Source organism: Neopsephotus bourkii, unplaced genomic scaffold (assembly GCF_033783945.1).
Source record: "Neopsephotus bourkii isolate Nb327-2 ecotype Australia unplaced genomic scaffold, CSIRO-AGI_Nbou_v1 NB_1234, whole genome shotgun sequence".
Classification (NCBI taxonomy): domain Eukaryota; kingdom Metazoa; phylum Chordata; class Aves; order Psittaciformes; family Psittacidae; genus Neopsephotus; species Neopsephotus bourkii.
In genome coordinates, this window is record NW_026901719.1 from 4,070,910 (window position 1) to 4,087,734 (window position 16,825).

The 16,825-nt window shown below is 42.1% G+C and overlaps 2 protein-coding genes across 15 annotated transcripts in view; one reads left to right on the forward strand and one right to left on the reverse strand.

Annotated features, from left to right (window-relative positions):
- The window catches only part of MAP3K15 (mitogen-activated protein kinase kinase kinase 15), a 101,166-nt gene that overhangs the window by 2,429 nt on the left and 81,912 nt on the right, over positions 1 to 16,825 (reverse strand). For 3 of the 14 annotated variants that reach the window (XM_061364548.1, XM_061364552.1, XM_061364551.1), the window contains 7 exons: positions 16,517 to 16,702; positions 16,098 to 16,203; positions 14,684 to 14,894; positions 13,675 to 13,817; positions 13,103 to 13,200; positions 12,909 to 12,985; positions 11,945 to 12,401 (listed from right to left, as the gene is read on the reverse strand). In XM_061364548.1, the coding sequence (XP_061220532.1) occupies positions 12,281 to 12,401; positions 12,909 to 12,985; positions 13,103 to 13,200; positions 13,675 to 13,817; positions 14,684 to 14,894; positions 16,098 to 16,203; positions 16,517 to 16,702 (942 nt within the window). In that variant the 3' untranslated portion in view covers positions 11,945 to 12,280. Of the gene's footprint in view, positions 1 to 11,944; positions 12,402 to 12,908; positions 12,986 to 13,102; positions 13,201 to 13,674; positions 13,818 to 14,683; positions 15,148 to 16,097; positions 16,204 to 16,516; positions 16,703 to 16,825 lie in introns of those variants that run through there. The other 11 variants (XM_061364550.1, XM_061364553.1, XM_061364549.1 and 8 more) reach the window with 10 other exon arrangements.
- On the forward strand, positions 1,965 to 11,566 carry LOC133218280 (pyruvate dehydrogenase E1 component subunit alpha, mitochondrial-like). The gene is made up of 11 exons (XM_061364593.1): positions 1,965 to 2,042; positions 3,833 to 3,901; positions 5,358 to 5,531; positions 5,995 to 6,121; positions 6,679 to 6,770; positions 7,157 to 7,249; positions 8,609 to 8,764; positions 8,964 to 9,035; positions 9,788 to 9,855; positions 10,643 to 10,751; positions 11,306 to 11,566. Exons 1-11 carry the CDS (start codon positions 1,968 to 1,970, stop codon positions 11,468 to 11,470), a joined length of 1,200 nt encoding a protein of 399 aa, XP_061220577.1. The 5' UTR covers positions 1,965 to 1,967; the 3' UTR covers positions 11,471 to 11,566.

A 16,825-nucleotide genomic window follows, 5' to 3' on the forward strand; every position in this document is an offset into this window, starting at 1 on the left:
GCCAGGGCATGGCCTTGGAGGATCCATGACCATCATGGATGAGGCTGCGCCACCATCCTCCACAGGCACTCCTCCAAAACAGGGACAGCTCACCATGCCACTACACAGAATCCTTTGCCACCAAGCATGCAGCACAATCCCACTGCACAGTGCCATCGAAATACCATTTGAAAGGGCTACTGTGTTTATTTCAAGCATTTTGAACTAAACAAATACGAACAATAGTTATGATTTAAGGGGCCACTGTATGGTGCCACACAGAAGACCCGGGCAAGCACACCATGGTGTGGATGCCCCCAGAGAGCAAATGAGGCTGCAGCAATGTGATCACAACTTGTTCTGCGCCCGGCAGCCACAGGTCAGTCCTCTACACTGCTGCCTTCTGTGAGTTAGAGCTACGGTGCCATGGGAAGAAGAAAAATCAGGCAGCAACCTCCTAACTCCTGAAGTAAGGTGAGGATTGCTTTCACCTGGGGTGGGCTGGGGTGAGTCCTGAATGCTGGATGTTTCCCTCTATTCTTAATCCAATGGCAGACATCTGTAACAGCAGCTGCAATCCGAAAAAGAACATTTTAGGATCACACCCAGAACAATAGGAAACAATGGGCTTTGGCCAACTGCCCCGCAACACACCCTTGATGCGGTAATACTAAAGTCACCCATGGCAAGGTGCTCCATTATGAAATATTACATAAACATCTTCCATTAAATTATTTTCTATGGTCATTCTCTGCTTCTGATTTGATTATGTTTTCATTGCTTACCTCATGCATGAATTACTTTCTGAGTTAATTTTCTGTGGGGAAACTCAATCATTTCAGGATGTCGGAAGAGGTTTTAATGGAGAAAACACATGAATATTAATGGAATACCATGAAAAGTAAAAAAGATGCAGAGGTAATGTAGATCAATGCTTTACTATATTTCCAGGGAGGAAAAGATGGATCCTTTCCCAACAAAAGTAACTATTTCCTATGACTACTAGAAGTGTAATAAAATATCAATCTGCAAATGAATAATTATAAAAGCTGCTTTGCTTTCTTCTTTCATGTGGAGAAGGAACAGGTAATGACACTGAACTTGAAATAAGCTACACTGCATTCTTTTGTAGCAATAATGATTCTTCCTTTGATCAGGACCATGTCCAAAGTTAACAACTGTTCATAGAACTCTTGAGACCTCTACTTCAACCTTTACTTCAACAGGTAGCTTGGTGAGCAAACTTTGTGTCTCACATACTTTGTTCTTCATTCTCTTGGTCAAAAGGAGATGAACCCATGAATCTCCTATGCAGAATGCAAAAACTACGGAATAAAGTGGTGAATCCTTGATTGACCATGAACTGCAGGGTATTCTGACAGCCTCACCATCCTCCCCAGTGCAAGCACCCCCACCTCTACACCCCTCCCTCCCCGCCCCCACCCCCACCCCCCGTTCCGATCAGAGGCCGGTTTTCAAAATGGTAAAAGAAATATGGATTAATAAGAATAAAAGCTGGGTGCGAAGGAGATATTAGGAGAGGTGAAAATGTTAGATAGAGGTAGTGTAATGGAGGAGAACAAGGAATAGCTTTTTCAAAATGACAGAGAAGAAACAATACTGGGAGCTGGCAGAGAGAAAATAATCTTGGAGATAGCAGGAGTTACCCCATCCCAGGTGCCATCTGTCCTTGCGATAAACTTGAGCAGGCCAGCAGAACACTCCAAGCACTTGTGCTTCACGAGTCACACCAATATAACTGGTGCGTGCATGAACACCATCGGTACAGCGGCAAGCGCGAAGATACCCCGTCGCCCTCCGCCGGCTCTGCCGCCAGCGAAGACCAAGATCTGCGCATGCGCGCCGCAAGCAAACAGCGAGGGAGCGAGCGTGGGCGGTGCCTTCGAGGAGCGCGGGGCAGGGCGGGCGGCTGAATAAGATTCCATGACGGTGGACAGCGTTCAAACAGCGCTGCGCGTCCTCTCTCCATGCTCAAGATGCTATCAGCGATATTGTCCCGCGTGCTGCAGCGTCCGGCCGCTGCTGCCGCCGTCGGAAAAACGGCGAGTTCGACCATTACTTGGCCCCCCGGAACGTGGGAGGCCAACGGCCTCAACGGGCGCTGGCGCTCGCTCCTCGGCACAGGGAGTTGGCAAGGCCCGGGGCGTAGAAGGCCCGTGCTGCCTTTGCCGTTAGTGGGGATTGATGTGGGTCACCCGCCTGGCAGGGGTATGGCCGGCAAGCAGCAGCTACGCTGGGTTCGGCTCGGCACAGTTGCCAGCACATCTTCCTGTATCTGTTGGGACTATGGGTCTAAAAGTTTCTCTGCATTCACAAGGGGAATATTTATATTAAATTTTTCAAATATGGATGCTTAAAATTAGTCCCTTATGCAAGTACTTGGCCTGCTTCTGCCATACTGCATCTTTCCGTAAATCTAAACTAGGACTGTTTTAGATAACACGTATTTGTGAATCCCAGCGATTACCAAAAAGTAAATGTTTGTCCTTAATCTTATGTATTTACAGTGAAGGTTAAAAATTACTAGTCTTAAAGCAGCTTAAAGAAGTATACAAAATACACTATAAGCATATTGCAAAGTGTATAGATGGATTCCCATGGCACAGAATTTACCTGTAAAGGAAGCTACCTCTTAGAGAGTTCTAGTTGGCTAATAATTTGCCGACTTCACTTCCCCTAACTGTTAGAGTTATTTACTGGGTTTCTGGGTTTCTTTTTTTCTTTTTTTTTTTCTTTTCTTTTTTTCTTCCAAATGCTGCTAACCTAGGGAGCCGTTAGTGAGGTAAGGCCTAAGTCAGTCTTAAAAAGGTTCAGTTTTGATATGTGCACTGGCCATGTATTTAGAACTTTTGTACAGCCTCGTCAGTGTTGCTTTTATGTTGTATTCAGGGCAAGGGGGTTCTGGCTCATCTATAGATCTGTCCTTCCAATCTCAGCCCTTCTGTGCTTTTGGGAATCCCAAACTCTTGATTTACTTCCAGCTGTAGAAGTAAAAGAGATTTTCTTCACTGATAATACTGACACTTTGGGGTAAACAGTGTAGAAACTTGGTATAAATTTAAAACTTAATCTGATAAAGAGGTTGGTCCTGACTTCTAAATCAAATATGCAACCAAGTAGGTAACCAAGAGGGATTGAGAAATGTCTCTTGGCTTTTTTCCAAGCCTCACAGCTATCAGTCAGACCTTTTTTTGGAAACTGACCTGGACATTCTCGAAGTATCACAATAACCAACCTTCAGCTTAATGTGTGTGAATTGCATCATAAAAGAAGGTACTGAAAATTGTGTGTAACTCCATGAGCAACACAGTTTTGCTGGTAAAGGTGTAGTGCATTCCTTATGCTGTGGCCACAGTGCATGCACAGACAGATGAACATCCTGTGCAGTGCTGCAGTGAAACATACTGAAGTAATTTAGAAATACCAGATATTCATAAGTCAGTGACCTGTGTTCATTCTTTAGGACAGAACAGTAGTAGATTTTTAAATATCCTTTGTACCTCCCCACTGCTGTGTCACACTTCATGTTGTTCTGTATTTCATGTCTCCTCAGGTATGTCACCTTTTATGTTTCTATATAATTTTTAAGTAGTAGCCATGCTGTTACCCACTGAAGCAATATTCCCCTTCATTGTCACTGCCTTGCACCCCCCCCAACTTCTATTCCTGTTGAAAAGAAAGAGTTAGTAATTCATACTCTCTGTTAGGGGAGTACTTCCCATTTGGGAGTATTGTTAGAAATTATTTGAGAATTTGTCTGCTTTTACTTGATAAATATATTTAAATATTGTTTATGTGTGTTTTGTGTTTTTTTTTTTTTGTTGGTTTTAAGGCCTCTCGAGTGATGGTAGCATCACGTAACTATGCAGACTTTGCAAATGAAGCTACATTTGAAATTAAGGTAAAGAAGCTGTACATTTAATACCGGCATTGTGATTGTGTGTGTTGTAGATCCTAACATGATGGACTTGGCCCCTTTTTCAATTACAAAGCTACTGTTTGAATTTCCAGACCAAACTCCTTGCTGTCTGGCTTGATTTCTAGATGCAGCTGGAGCTGCCTTGCTTTGCTGTATGTAGTAACATTAGTTGTTTCTTAAGAATGTGGTACTTTGCAGCTGTGAGAGTTCAATGCAGCTGTGAGCAGGGAGTCACAAAGGTGCCTAAGAACCTTTTCTAAGGGAAGAGTACTGATGTTTCTCTACTTGTTTTAAAATCTGCATCCCAGATGTGCAGCTGATTGAGGTCTGTATGATTTTTGAGGAAATCGTACAGGACCCATTTTTAGTGATTAACTTGGTGCTGTCCAAAAAGTATGCTTGTTCTATTCTGTCACCTTCTGCTGTGGCTAGTATGTAGAAAAAAAAGTGATGCTCCTATTGGCAGTAGTAGCTTTTGTGATTCAGGAATTAATAAAAGAAAATCTGGAAGAAGTTCTTTAAATTTCCTTCGATCTGCTGAGTTTCTGTGCCTGTAAAGTACTGAAATTGTTGCACAGGTGGAAGGGAGGGAAAAGAAGTTGATATGAAAAGTCTTTTCTCAGTAGATACAAGGTTTAATGTTTGAAGTTGTACAGACTCCTACATTTCTTGAGTAGCGTTCTTGAGTGGTGTGCTCATGTGTTATATCCAGTTCCCCTAGGTGCCAGCAGATTTGCTCTGGTGGGACTTTTGCTTTAATGTAAGCTATCTTTGTCCAACGTAGCAGTGTTTTGTCCCTTTAATTGCATGGATGGAGTAATTTGTTTGAATTGTTCCACCGAGCTTGACTGCTTTATAATTCTTTAAATTTCATTTATTCTGTATGGGTGCCTAAAGTGAGACCTCCCGCAGTGCAGTCCGTCGTTTAGGAGTGAAGTTGTGCCGTACACGTGGTGGTTTGACTGGCAGGGGGGCTGGTGCAGCTGCGGTTTGTTACCACTTGGTGCGGGTGGTGGTAGAAGAGATGAAGTCCAGTCTTAGAGCCAGATCTTACAAACTGATTCACAAAGGAAACAATATCATGTCTTCACTAAGCCTCTGTAGCTCTTACCAAGTATTTAGCCTGCAACAACCATGGAAACATGCCTTTCCCAAGTTTTGTGAGGGCTGTATTTCATCTCCTGATAGTAGGAACTACGAGACTTCATTTTGTGAGTGGAAATCTGCCTTTAGTAGAACTAAAGTTTTTATTTCCCTAAATTTGGAAATAGCACACAAACCTTATGCTTATTTTGACCTATGAATTCAAGTTTTGCTGGCTTTCCCTTTTTTAAAGCCTATTACACTGTATTTGAAAATAGGACACTGTAAAAACTATGTGATACTCGTAAATAGGACAGATTACTTTCAAGAAATAATTACATGTTCAACTTTGCAGAAATGTGACCTTCATCGCCTAGAAGAAGGCCCCGGTACCACCACAGTGATGACTCGAGAGGAGGGGCTCCACTACTACAAGACAATGCAGTCCATCCGACGCATGGAGCTGAAGGCTGACCAGCTGTACAAGCAGAAGATTATTCGTGGCTTCTGCCACTTGTACGATGGCCAGGTAAGAGTACCTTTTTTTTCCCCAGGGATTTTTTATTGTCTTACCTTACTTAATGTAGGGATTTGACTAGAGTGGAGAATAAATCTAGATGTGCAGTGTCTGAAGTAGTAGTTGGATCCATGAGGTAGTTCATTGTTTCTTGAAAAACAATGTCTTGGCACACAGGGGAATGCCTGAAATCTTGGGATAGCAATAGGAAGAGAGAGACGGCAAGGTGCATCTGAAGATCAGCTGAATGAGAGGAATGAGCAACTGCAGCATAGTAAAATCAGTGCATTTGGAGGCTCACATCCTTGTCCTCAAGCAGTGTCTGGTAGATCGTGTGGCCACTGTAAAACAACAGCCAGTTAGTACTGCTGTTTCGATGTATGGGGGGAGTCATAGCTAGCCCTGGCCACACTGCTGGCTGTGGATGTTTGCTTTTCTTCACTGCTAAATTGACTTTTTTTTTTTGTTGTAACAGGAGGCTTGCTGCGTAGGGATTGAAGCTGCCATAAAGCCTACAGACCATGTGATAACAGCTTACAGGGCTCATGGCTTTACCTATACACGAGGAGTGCCTATTCGAGAAATTCTCACTGAACTTACAGGTTTGTGCTCAGTAAAAGGAGAAGGATTTGCATGCTGCTGTACTTGTGGCAGAATGTGTTAGTACAATCGAAAATGATGTTGATGCACAATGTCTGCTGAGGCATCAGAAGCAGTTTAGTTTTAATTTTACAGTGTTATGATGCAACCACGTTTTACTATAAGACTTAAGTCCTAAGGAATATTTAAGTGCTTGCAGTTCAAAAGCACAAACTCAGAGGACTTCTCTTGATAGCATATGTTGTATTTATTGTGTTGCAGAGACTTGTACGTAGGTAGAGCACTGAAACTTCTTGGTTGCTTGTAAAAGTTCTTCTTAATCTCATTCTGTATTTCCTGAATTAGGTTTCCTTTACTTTTCTCTTTCACCCTTGTATTTGTTTTATGATATATTTAAGTGTAAACACTTTGGGGAATGGCTGTTGTTTCTTAAATCCACATAGATGTAATGATAACAACCTGGTCTTACTGTTAGTGCCTTTAGGAACTGAATTAGATATTCCCATTTGCATAGGATTTTTCCTTTGGAAAAGTACATTGCTTGTTATTCATGTTACAGGGCGAAAAGGAGGATGTGCAAAGGGAAAAGGAGGATCAATCCATATGTATACCAAAAACTTCTATGGTGGAAATGGAATTGTTGGTGCTCAGGTATATACATGACTTCTGCTTCAAAACACAAGTTGAATGTGGCTCCTGTCCTCTATCAGTGTTTCAGTGTTTGTGGTGTGAACTTCTATGCAGCCACCATTGTTCTGAGGCTGTTAAATTTATGATGTCTTTATTCTGTTTTGCTCACTGTTCAGTAATCTGGAGCAAAGATGTATCACACTTGAGATATATGTAAGCGATGTGTGAATTTTAGCTGTAATAGAGATTGGCACAAATGGAAGTGAGTTGGTAGTTCCCTACTGACTACGTGTATGCTGAGCGGATCTCTGATAGTGTAAATGTCTCTTCACAATTCACAAGCTGCCTATCTCCAGCTCCTTTAAACATTGCTGTAAAATGGTGTTTTTTCCTGTACTCTGTGATAGGTTCCTCTTGGAGCTGGGATTGCACTGGCCTGTAAATACTTTGGTAAAAATGAAATCTGCATGGCCTTATATGGGGATGGTGCAGCCAATCAGGTAAATCCGCTTTGTCTGGTGTGGTGTGGTGAGGAGGAGAGCGGCTGTTGGTGATCTGTTTTTGTTCTGTGAACTGTGAGCTCTGTCTTTCCACCAAGTAGTGGGGAGCACCTCTTGCCCTCTCTGGGTAATGCTGTCGCCCAGGCAATATCTGACTTGGAGCTTCTGCTCTGATTGTTTGTTGGGCTTTCTGCTGAGAGGATACTTTACTAGAAAGAGACAACTAATGCATATAAAAGCAATCCTAGAGAGGGAAGGGTATGCAAACCCTTAGTTCTACAGCTCACTGCAGTTTTTCTTAGGTATTTTGTTGTGAATTATTATGCACTGAGACAGATCTCATGTAGATGACCAGGCACCTTGCAAATTAGCATACTAGCACCTGTTATTTGTATTTTCTTAGTCCTTGGAGAACTATATGAACAGTGTGCTCTTTGTATATCAGGAATGTAGCCTGTGTGTGGATTTTTTTATCATATTTTGGACCTGTGTAAACATCTTTCCTTCCCCACCCCCATTTTGAACTCTACACTTGTTGCTGAAGTGGAAAGAAAGCTGCTCAGCTCCTTCCCTTCCAGAACTATTCAGGGAGTCTGTGGGGCAAACAGTTAATTATGTGAATCCTGTGTGAGTCGTAGGAGCAGAGTTTTCCAGTTACTCTTGCTTTCCTCTTTCCAGTTGTACCTGGCTCATTTAAGTGTGTCACCCTGATGTGTTTGTGCTGTCAGGAGATCTCTGAACAACAGCAGTGAAGGTGACAGCTGCTGAATATGAAGCAACATGTAACCTAGATTTTTGAAGACAAGAGAAGAGAACAGAGCAGCTCACAGAGCTGCTTGTTATAGACATTCTGTCCAGTCTTGTCATGTTATCAGCAGAGACACTCAGCCAGATAAGAAGCTAGTTGTTTAGAGTGTACTGTTGATAGAATTTCCCACTTTCAACAGATGCGAGATCCCAGTTCTTAGTTTTCCCTCTGTCTTAGAGTACCAAGGCTGATATAGTCACTGTGGTTAAACTTTTCTCTTACTTTGCTGTAGCAGCATCCTGCCAGATTAATCAATTATGACAGATTTTTGACTGCTGCAGAAATACTTCAGTGAAAGTTGAAGGTTTTCTGCTACCCTAACACAGATACTGACCCAGGTTTAAAAATTAAGTTCTATGATCTAATAGTTGAAATGAAAGTCACATTACTTAATGTACCTTCCCTTTAATTCCTGCAGAGCTGCAGCAAGTGGCTGTTTTCAGATCACTTTCAGTATTGAAATATCTCCTAACTAGACCTCTACAGATGAATGATTAGAGCCTAATGCCTGAAGGCTGAGCTCCCTATCTAGATGCAACTTTTTCTCTCAGGGCCAGGTATTTGAAGCATACAACATGGCTGCCTTGTGGAAGTTGCCTTGTATTTTTGTCTGTGAGAATAACCGGTATGGAATGGGAACTTCAAATGAAAGAGCTGCAGCCAGTACCGACTACTACAGAAGAGGAAACTTCATTCCAGGTCTCAGAGTGAGTACAGACACTGTTGTTTTTTTGGAGAGAGAATGGGCATGCACACATGTATGTATTTATTTATACATTAATTTATAAATTTTTTTTTAATACAGGAGAGTTTACAGCTGGATTCATGTTGTGCTTGTGGAAGTGCTCAAATTGGGAATTTGGGCTTTGGCATTTTTTTGCCTCAATGTGTAGTTTCTGTTTTCAGGTGGATGGCATGGATGTTCTCTGTGTTCGAGAAGCAACAAAGTTTGCTGCTGAGCACTGCAGATCTGGCAAAGTAAGTCTGTAGTCATTCCTTTTCCATAGGTGAAATTCTTAGCCATATTACTGCTGTATTAAAAAGTTCTTCATTGAGTGACATGCGAGTGGTATCAAACATTTAAAATAGATGTCTTTATCCCGATGCTCTGACATCTTTTTCCGCAGTTCTCCTCCAGTTAAATTTTGTTGTGAAAGGTGTCCTGGCTGTCAGGCAGTTGTTGTCTTTGAAGAGATAAATTAGGGGAAGCATGAAGGAACATACTGGTAATTCCATATTTACACAGATGTAAATCAGCATTAGCAGGTGAATCAGCATGAGTGTCTTATCACCCAAGTACCATACACCGGGTTTGCAGGGTTTTTAATATTTGGTGGAATAATGCTTGCACTGGGAATGTACAACAGAAAAAGAACAGGGTTTGTGCAGAAGAAAAGGGTTTTGTGAGTTCCAACCTGGCAGTGAAACAATTGGCATTTGGAAATAGTCTGACTAATGGTGGAAGGGCCCTGGGAGGGAAGAAGTTATTTAATGCTGCTCAGTAAGAATCTGAGAATAAAAGTTCACGTTATCAACCTATACTTTCATTTGAAAAGAGTGAAGCTTTATTTTACTAGTTGTGGTAGTACTGTGAAAATTAAATGGAGAAAAACACTGAGTTACAATCATGGTGCATTTCACCTATAGCAAATACTTGCTGCTGTAGCCACATAATTGGTCCCTTAAGGTGGTAACATGCTCTGTGCTGGTTTGTTTTTTTCCTTTTTAAGGGTCCTATTGTGATGGAGTTACAGACCTACCGTTACCACGGCCATAGTATGAGTGACCCTGGAATAAGGTACTGGCATGTTCTTGGCATTCACTGAAACAACTAAGTAGTGATGGTCAAAATCCTGAAACTCTTAGACTGCATCTTTAAATGTGTTACGAAGCTCATATAAAGGTTATGATGAAACTGAGATAGACAATTGTGAGCACAAAGTCAAACTTTTGTGCTTTTTATTAATGGATTCTGCTTTCAGCATGAAGTTAAAGTGTGTTCTAATTGAGCTTTGACTGGAAAGCGTCATGTTTTTCCAAGGATTTTATAGTATGTATAGCTCAGTATGCTAAGATTGCAGGAACAGTTTGGATTGTCCAGTCAAGTAAAGTAGAACACTTCTTAAAAACACAAACAGGAAGGTGACAAGAATGCTCGGGCATTGTACCAACTGATATATCTGAATGAAACAGGAGGTGTAGCCCAGTGCTTTGGAAACTTGTAGTGAGTTGGAAGCATGCAGCAAGTCATCTAGTTTAATAATCTAGCGTCATCACCCCAGGGGTGATGGGAAGGAGGAAATGCAGCCTCTTGTGGGAATTGCCTCAGGCTGGGATTGCTCTCTTTCCCCTACTTACATTACATTCATTTCTGGAGCTATGGTAGCTCGGTTACCACTTACACATCTAAGGAGTGTTCTAGATGTAGCTGTGCCACCCTCTGAGTGATGAGCTTCACTGTATTTTCATTGCGTTCCTGACGATTCTTTGTTCACGCCTTTCTAAGAGTGAGCTGCATCCAGAACCTTGCCTCTGGTCAAGGACACTTCTGAAGCAGTTCATGTCTCTCTTTCTCTTGGTCCTAGCTATCGCACTAGGGAAGAAATTCAAGAAGTGAGAAGCAAAAGTGATCCCATTACTTTGCTGAAGGACAGAATGGTCAACAATAACCTGGCTAGCATTGAAGAATTAAAGGTATGGCCTTTAGTTGCCATATAAGCAAGCTCTGGAGGATTTGAGGTGGTGCTGAGTGGTGCTGAGGAAGGCTGTGTGCATGGGAGATCATCTTTCAGTTACAGCTCTTGTTATATGTAAATGTAGAAGTCAAAACTACCGAGCCATTCTCAACTACGTAGGAAGGGGGTAAAAGTCTGAAAGAGAAATTGTCAACAGTGAATAATCCTCATGAAGGAGCCAGGAGTCCTCTAAGTAAATGTTATAAATACCTTCATCAGCTGTGTTTAATAAAACCCCCAAATTGCCTCTGACCCTCTCAGTGGTTTGCAGAATCAGAACAGAAACTGTAGAAGATCAGTGGGGTCATATTCCTCAGGCAGTAAGGTATAGGTACTGTCCAGAAGTCACAAAAAGCTGCAGTTTAGCAGAGAGGGGTTTCTCACAGCTTTTTCATCTATGTTTGTAAACAGCATTAACACTAGTTCTGACCAACACTTCATCATTGTGTTTAAATTCAGAATTAAGGTGCTTTATCTGAACTGCCTTCTAATCAGCATCCATTCTTGGTTTAGGATATTGATGTGGCAGTAAGGAAGGAGATTGAGGAAGCAGCTCAGTTTGCTACCACTGACCCAGAGCCACCACTGGAGGAGCTCTGTCACCACATCTACTTCAATGAGCCACCCTTTGAAGTGCGGGGCCCAAACCAGTGGATAAGCTACAAGTCTACCAGCTAAAGGACTTTCTATTGTCATAATTTATTCATAACTGAATGTATTTACAGGAACTTAAATGAATCAGAAACAACCTTTAAGCTTATTTAAAAGCCCTTTCAGATGAGGAAATGTATGGGTAAATCCATCTCAGTTTGGATTTTGTTAAACATGCTGAATGTTGTTTCGGAAGTTAAAGCAGCAGCTTACTGAAATTGCTTTGCATCTGCTTTATCAACTTGTCTTTGGACTGTTATGAACAGTTAAAAAAAAAAAAACAAAACTTCAACACCGCTCACCTCGTAGTGTGTTTGCTTTGTTTCTTGATGAACCATTTTCCTCCCAAGACCTCCAGAAATGCCCTTTAGATGCTATGGGTTTGCTGCAGGAATGTTAATAAAGGAAGACATTGCACCAGGCTTTTCTTAGGAGTTCTGTGAAGGCAGCTTTAATACAAACGTTTTATACAGACATGTGGGAAAAGGTGCCATGAGCTCTGGCACATCCCCTCCCTGCTCCAACCGCCAGAGCTGTACCATGTTAAAGTTCAGAGTTTTCACAATGCTAAACCCAATTCAAGTGTGTGGTACCCAGTTTGCAGAAAAGGTGAGGTTTTTTTCCTCAGCTAATGCTTTAGGTTACAGTGACAAGCATTTGACTTCTGCATTACTCTGTCAGAAATAATTTAAGTGCACTGACACTGACATAAAAGCTGTGCTAGTCACTGTGTTACACTGAAGGTCAAACAAGCTACATCGCCGTGCAAAACCTGCAAGGCCACTGTACAGCCATATATATATACATCTAACAATTTAAGTGTAGGGAATGCAGTTTTCATTTGTTTATTCCCATGTCATGTTCTCCTTCTGAGGAATGAACCACCGGTGCAGAGGTCTTGCCAGATGTTTGTCGGTGGTTTAATATTGCATTCCAAATCCTGCAGAGAAGACCACCCCTGTATGAAGTAGAATAGAGAAGCATTATGGAGCACTTCCTCATCTTCTTTAACATTAGCAAGAAGTAAAACCTAGAAATCCCAAGGCTGTACTGGTTATGACACTACGTAGGAAACACTACATACTTCCCTGAGTTAGCAGCTAAATCTCTTCCAGTTCAGCCAGGGGCTGACTGACATAGTGATGATGAAAGGACTTGAGTCAAGGAGCAGGCACAGCAAGTGATGGATGCCTGCTATTCCTGTGATTACATCATCCTGAAGGGTGCAGAAATAACTCCCAACTTTGACAAATGCCCAAACTTAGATAACTTGAAGCACCGGAGGTGCAGGTGTTTCGCTGCATCAGTTAAGATGTGAAAAACATCAACAACAAACCTGTGATTAAATTTGCAGCAGTTGCAACTGACGGGTCACTGATTATTTCAGTAACTGAACTTCTGAGGAAGGTTTTTACAATCTACTTCAATTACAGTCTCACCAGGGAACTAAGAAATACCTCCTTACCGCAGCTGAAGGTAGCGCAGGTCATCCTTAGTGATATCATTAAGGACAGCATTTAGTGTGTAATCTTCTTCAGCAAACTAAAAGGCAAATTCATTCCTAAGTTAACGTTCCCTTGTTGAAGCAAACTGCTAATACTGACTACAGTGACCTTTTTTTAAAGGTGGGGGGTTCTGCCTTTTTTTTTTTTTTTTTACCCTTTTAATGGCATGTGAGTCTGCTCCTTGTTGTTTCAGCCAGTTCATGAGCTCAGGGTCTGCATTCGCTCTAAAAGGTGCTGCAGACCAGTTGGAGTCTTTAACAGAAAACAAATGTAAAGTTTTAATGCACCTCAAAACCAGGGCTAAAGTGGTCAGTTTCAGACTACTGAAGCTTAAAGCGTTATCTTAGAATGGTTTGGGTTGGGAGGGTCCCTAAAAATCGTCCAGTTCCAACTCCCTGCTATGCGCAAGGACACCTTCCACTAGACCAAGTTGTTCATGCCCCACCCAGCCTGGCCTTGAACATTGACAAGTGTGGAGCATTATCTTTGAGCAACCTGTTCCAGTGTCCCACTGCGCTCATAGCATGTAATGTAAATCTTCCCTCTTTCAGTTTAAAGTCGTTCTCCCTTGTTCTATCACTACATGCCCTTGTTAAAAAGTCCCTCTCCAGCTTTCCTCGTAGGCCTCCTTTAGGTAATGGAAGGCTGCTCTAAGGCCTCCCAGAGCTGCCTTTAGGCTGATCAACCCCAACACCCTATCCTTTAAAAAAATACATTAGTGTGCACCTGTCAAAGTGTGCAGTATCTCCTCATAACCTTCAGGTTTAAGTTTTAATCGAAGCAAGTGTAATTCCTGAGTTTTTTGCTCCAGAGATTGTCGTAAGAGGGTCTGATACTCTTTCTCCTTCTGAACGAGGTTTTCCAAAAGGCTGTTAGCATACAAGAGAGATCAAATACAACCATACTAAGTCAGTCTAGCTAAAAAATATTTATCATTTTTAATGACTACCAAAGGACAGAGGCACTTGAGAGATACTGTCTGAAGCAGCATATTTTGTGGCTTAGTTTATTGTCTGAGACTCCCTTATTCAAGGTGCTTTAAGTCCTTCATCTTTGCAGAATTTAGTAAGTTGCTTGTAAATTCTATTCCAACTGTTTTGCATCCTCCCTGGGCAGAGCTGCCTTTATACTGCAATTTACTACTGAACAATGTAAGAGTGATGTTTTACCAGGAGTGTTCTGATCACAGATTTACATCACATCCATGAAGGAGAACAAGAATGTAAGCTGTCAACACACTGGCAGCAGCCTACAAATGCAGTAACCCAGGAGAAACAGGACAGGGGCTCTGCTGAGCTCTGCTTATGCTGATCAGTGGGTAGCCTGCCCTGTGGGCCAGGATGGTGCTGCCCTGGCCTTTCCTTACAGGGACAGCTCAGAGAGCAGTGCTACGGTGTGAGGTGGTGTCAAAGAAGCCAAGGGAGCAGGAAGGAAACCACACAGTCGCACAAACGTCATTACTTAACAGTAGAAACACAACGTGACGTTCTGCAATTAAACAATTAACTACACAGAAACAATACTTCAATACTGAAGACTGTTGAGTTGTCCTACTGGTACTGCCAAGTTATTCTGAATTCCTTTGTGTTCCTGGAAAGCCTGCTTCACCTTGAGGCAGCAGTGGTAGTTGAACAGTATCGATGTTAGGTATGCGCATGTCTCAGTAGAAAGCAACATCTGAGAGTTTCTCAAAGACTGCCTGAAAACAAATCCGCAGCCTTTACAGGAGCATTACCTTAAGGTCTCTTGTTTAAGTCTGCCCAGCTCCAGGCTAAGCTGCTGCTGAGCCTCATGGGACACCACAGAACTGAGGGTGCTGACTCCTGATGTGGTGGTGGGATCCTCAGCCCTGTTATGTTCAGTGGGCTGGAAACTGTCCTCTGCTTCATCTCTGTCTTTTTCCCCGCTTTCAATTTCTGACGCTGGCTCAAAGTGAGCTCGAAGCTCTGGTAAAGAAAGCAGGTAAGAGAATTTCTTTGGACAGGTCTCTCTTCAGAGGTGTTGCAGCTTTTCTTGGGGAACCTTCAGCTCAGGAAGTAGACTATTTACACCTTGTGCTTTACTGCAATACTGAGCAGGGGAATAGCAAAGCCTTATGCAAGCTGGACCACAGGTTCCCCAGCATCAATTCTAAAATTGGTGGCAATGTAGTACCTTAGCTGTAACATACCAGTAGAGGTAGGTAGCTGTAGGTTACAGCTATAGAGGGGACAAATACATTTGTGATTAAATGAGTAAGAAGAAACTAAATGTGCTAATGAGAAACCCTTCAAAGCTTGCTTTCAAAGCATCATCATTCTCCTAATCTCCTTCTGATCACCCTGGATCAAGACTGTTTACAAAGCCTTCCTCTTCTCCAGGTAGCAATTCTAACCCCAGTTGTTTCAGCATGTGCTGCAGGTGGCCACCCTACCCACCAAAGAATGGCTGCCATTTTTCTTCTACAAGCAAAGTCCTAAAAATTTTTGCGTATCTGGCTTAAAAACAATAGCAACTTTGAACTGAAAGGGCTCACCCTCACTAAATGCTCTCCAGACATTCTCATACTGGAAGGGGTACCCAACACTTCAAGACTTAATTATAAAACCACTTGCAGATTTCCAACTCACACTTAGTCCTAGATACTTCTTCATCAGTTACCCTCTTCCTCCTCAGGTGGTGATGATTTTTCCTACTGTCTGAAGGCTAAGACTACATTCCTCCTTATATTAGTGCTCTCCCTTTTCTGCATCTGTTCTACGGCTCAGTAATCAGTTTTCAGAATACATAACCAAACCTGTTCAGTGTCACCCACCTCGGATGCCATTACAGTGTTGTACAGAGTCAGTTTCTTTCTTCCTTCAAAAGTTCCAGCTTGGACTGAATTTAATTTGCTCTCTTTGGTCACAGTTGGACCACACTGGTGATGCAGAACCACTAGTTATCTCCTCATTATGCGCTTTTGTACCCCAAGTATAGCATTAATCCTCCTGATCAACACTTCTTTCTGTATGACATTCTGACCCTGTGCTTTTGATGTAGTAGCATATGGGATGCAGTTAATGGCATGTTGAGAGATTAAACATCTAAAATGTTACATTTGCTGCAACTCTTTGATATGCAAAGCCACCTTTTTGCTTTAAAGATTATTTTCAGCTGCTTTGATTTACCTGGAATAAGTATAGTGACTGCTGCTTGGACTGCACGGCGAATTATGTTATCCATTGCAAACATCCAGTGGGGCCTTATTAAGTGATTTCTTAATACTTTGTTCACCTATAAATAAATGAGTAAAAGTAGTGGCAGTGCTTACACCTGAGGAAAGAGAACCATGTTTTCCAATAGCCACATGAAGTTTTATAATCTCAACAGCCTGAGTCACTAAAACCCTCCCAGCCTTTGCAAATTTAACTAACAGTTTTGACTGTTTCAGGTTAGAGCTTTCAAACAGTGACCAGACTGTGACATTCAAGCCCCTTCACAGTAGAAGGAGGAAGAGGAGTGAAGAAGACTGGGGAAACTGCAAACCCCTGGGTTGAGCTCTGTCCGGGAAGAGACTCTGTAACCCTGCGATGGGCATGGAACTCACCGCATCCTGAAATCCAAACAGCACCAGATGAATCTGATTGATGGAAGTGCTGTCAAAGTCCAAATCCATTTTCAGCTTAGATATGGTAGAAGCCATCACTCTCTGCTCAGGAGAGCGTATGAAGTCTCTTAAAATCCCAATAATTTGCTTGATGTGGGCCACTGAAAGTTGCAGTTCTTCAGAGCTCTGAAGAAAAGATAATGAACATATATCATGGAAAACCCAGAGTCATTAAACATCCTTTTAGCAGCAATAGTAGTTTTAGGATTACAATTTCTGGCTTTGCCTATGTATGCTTCACACTGACAC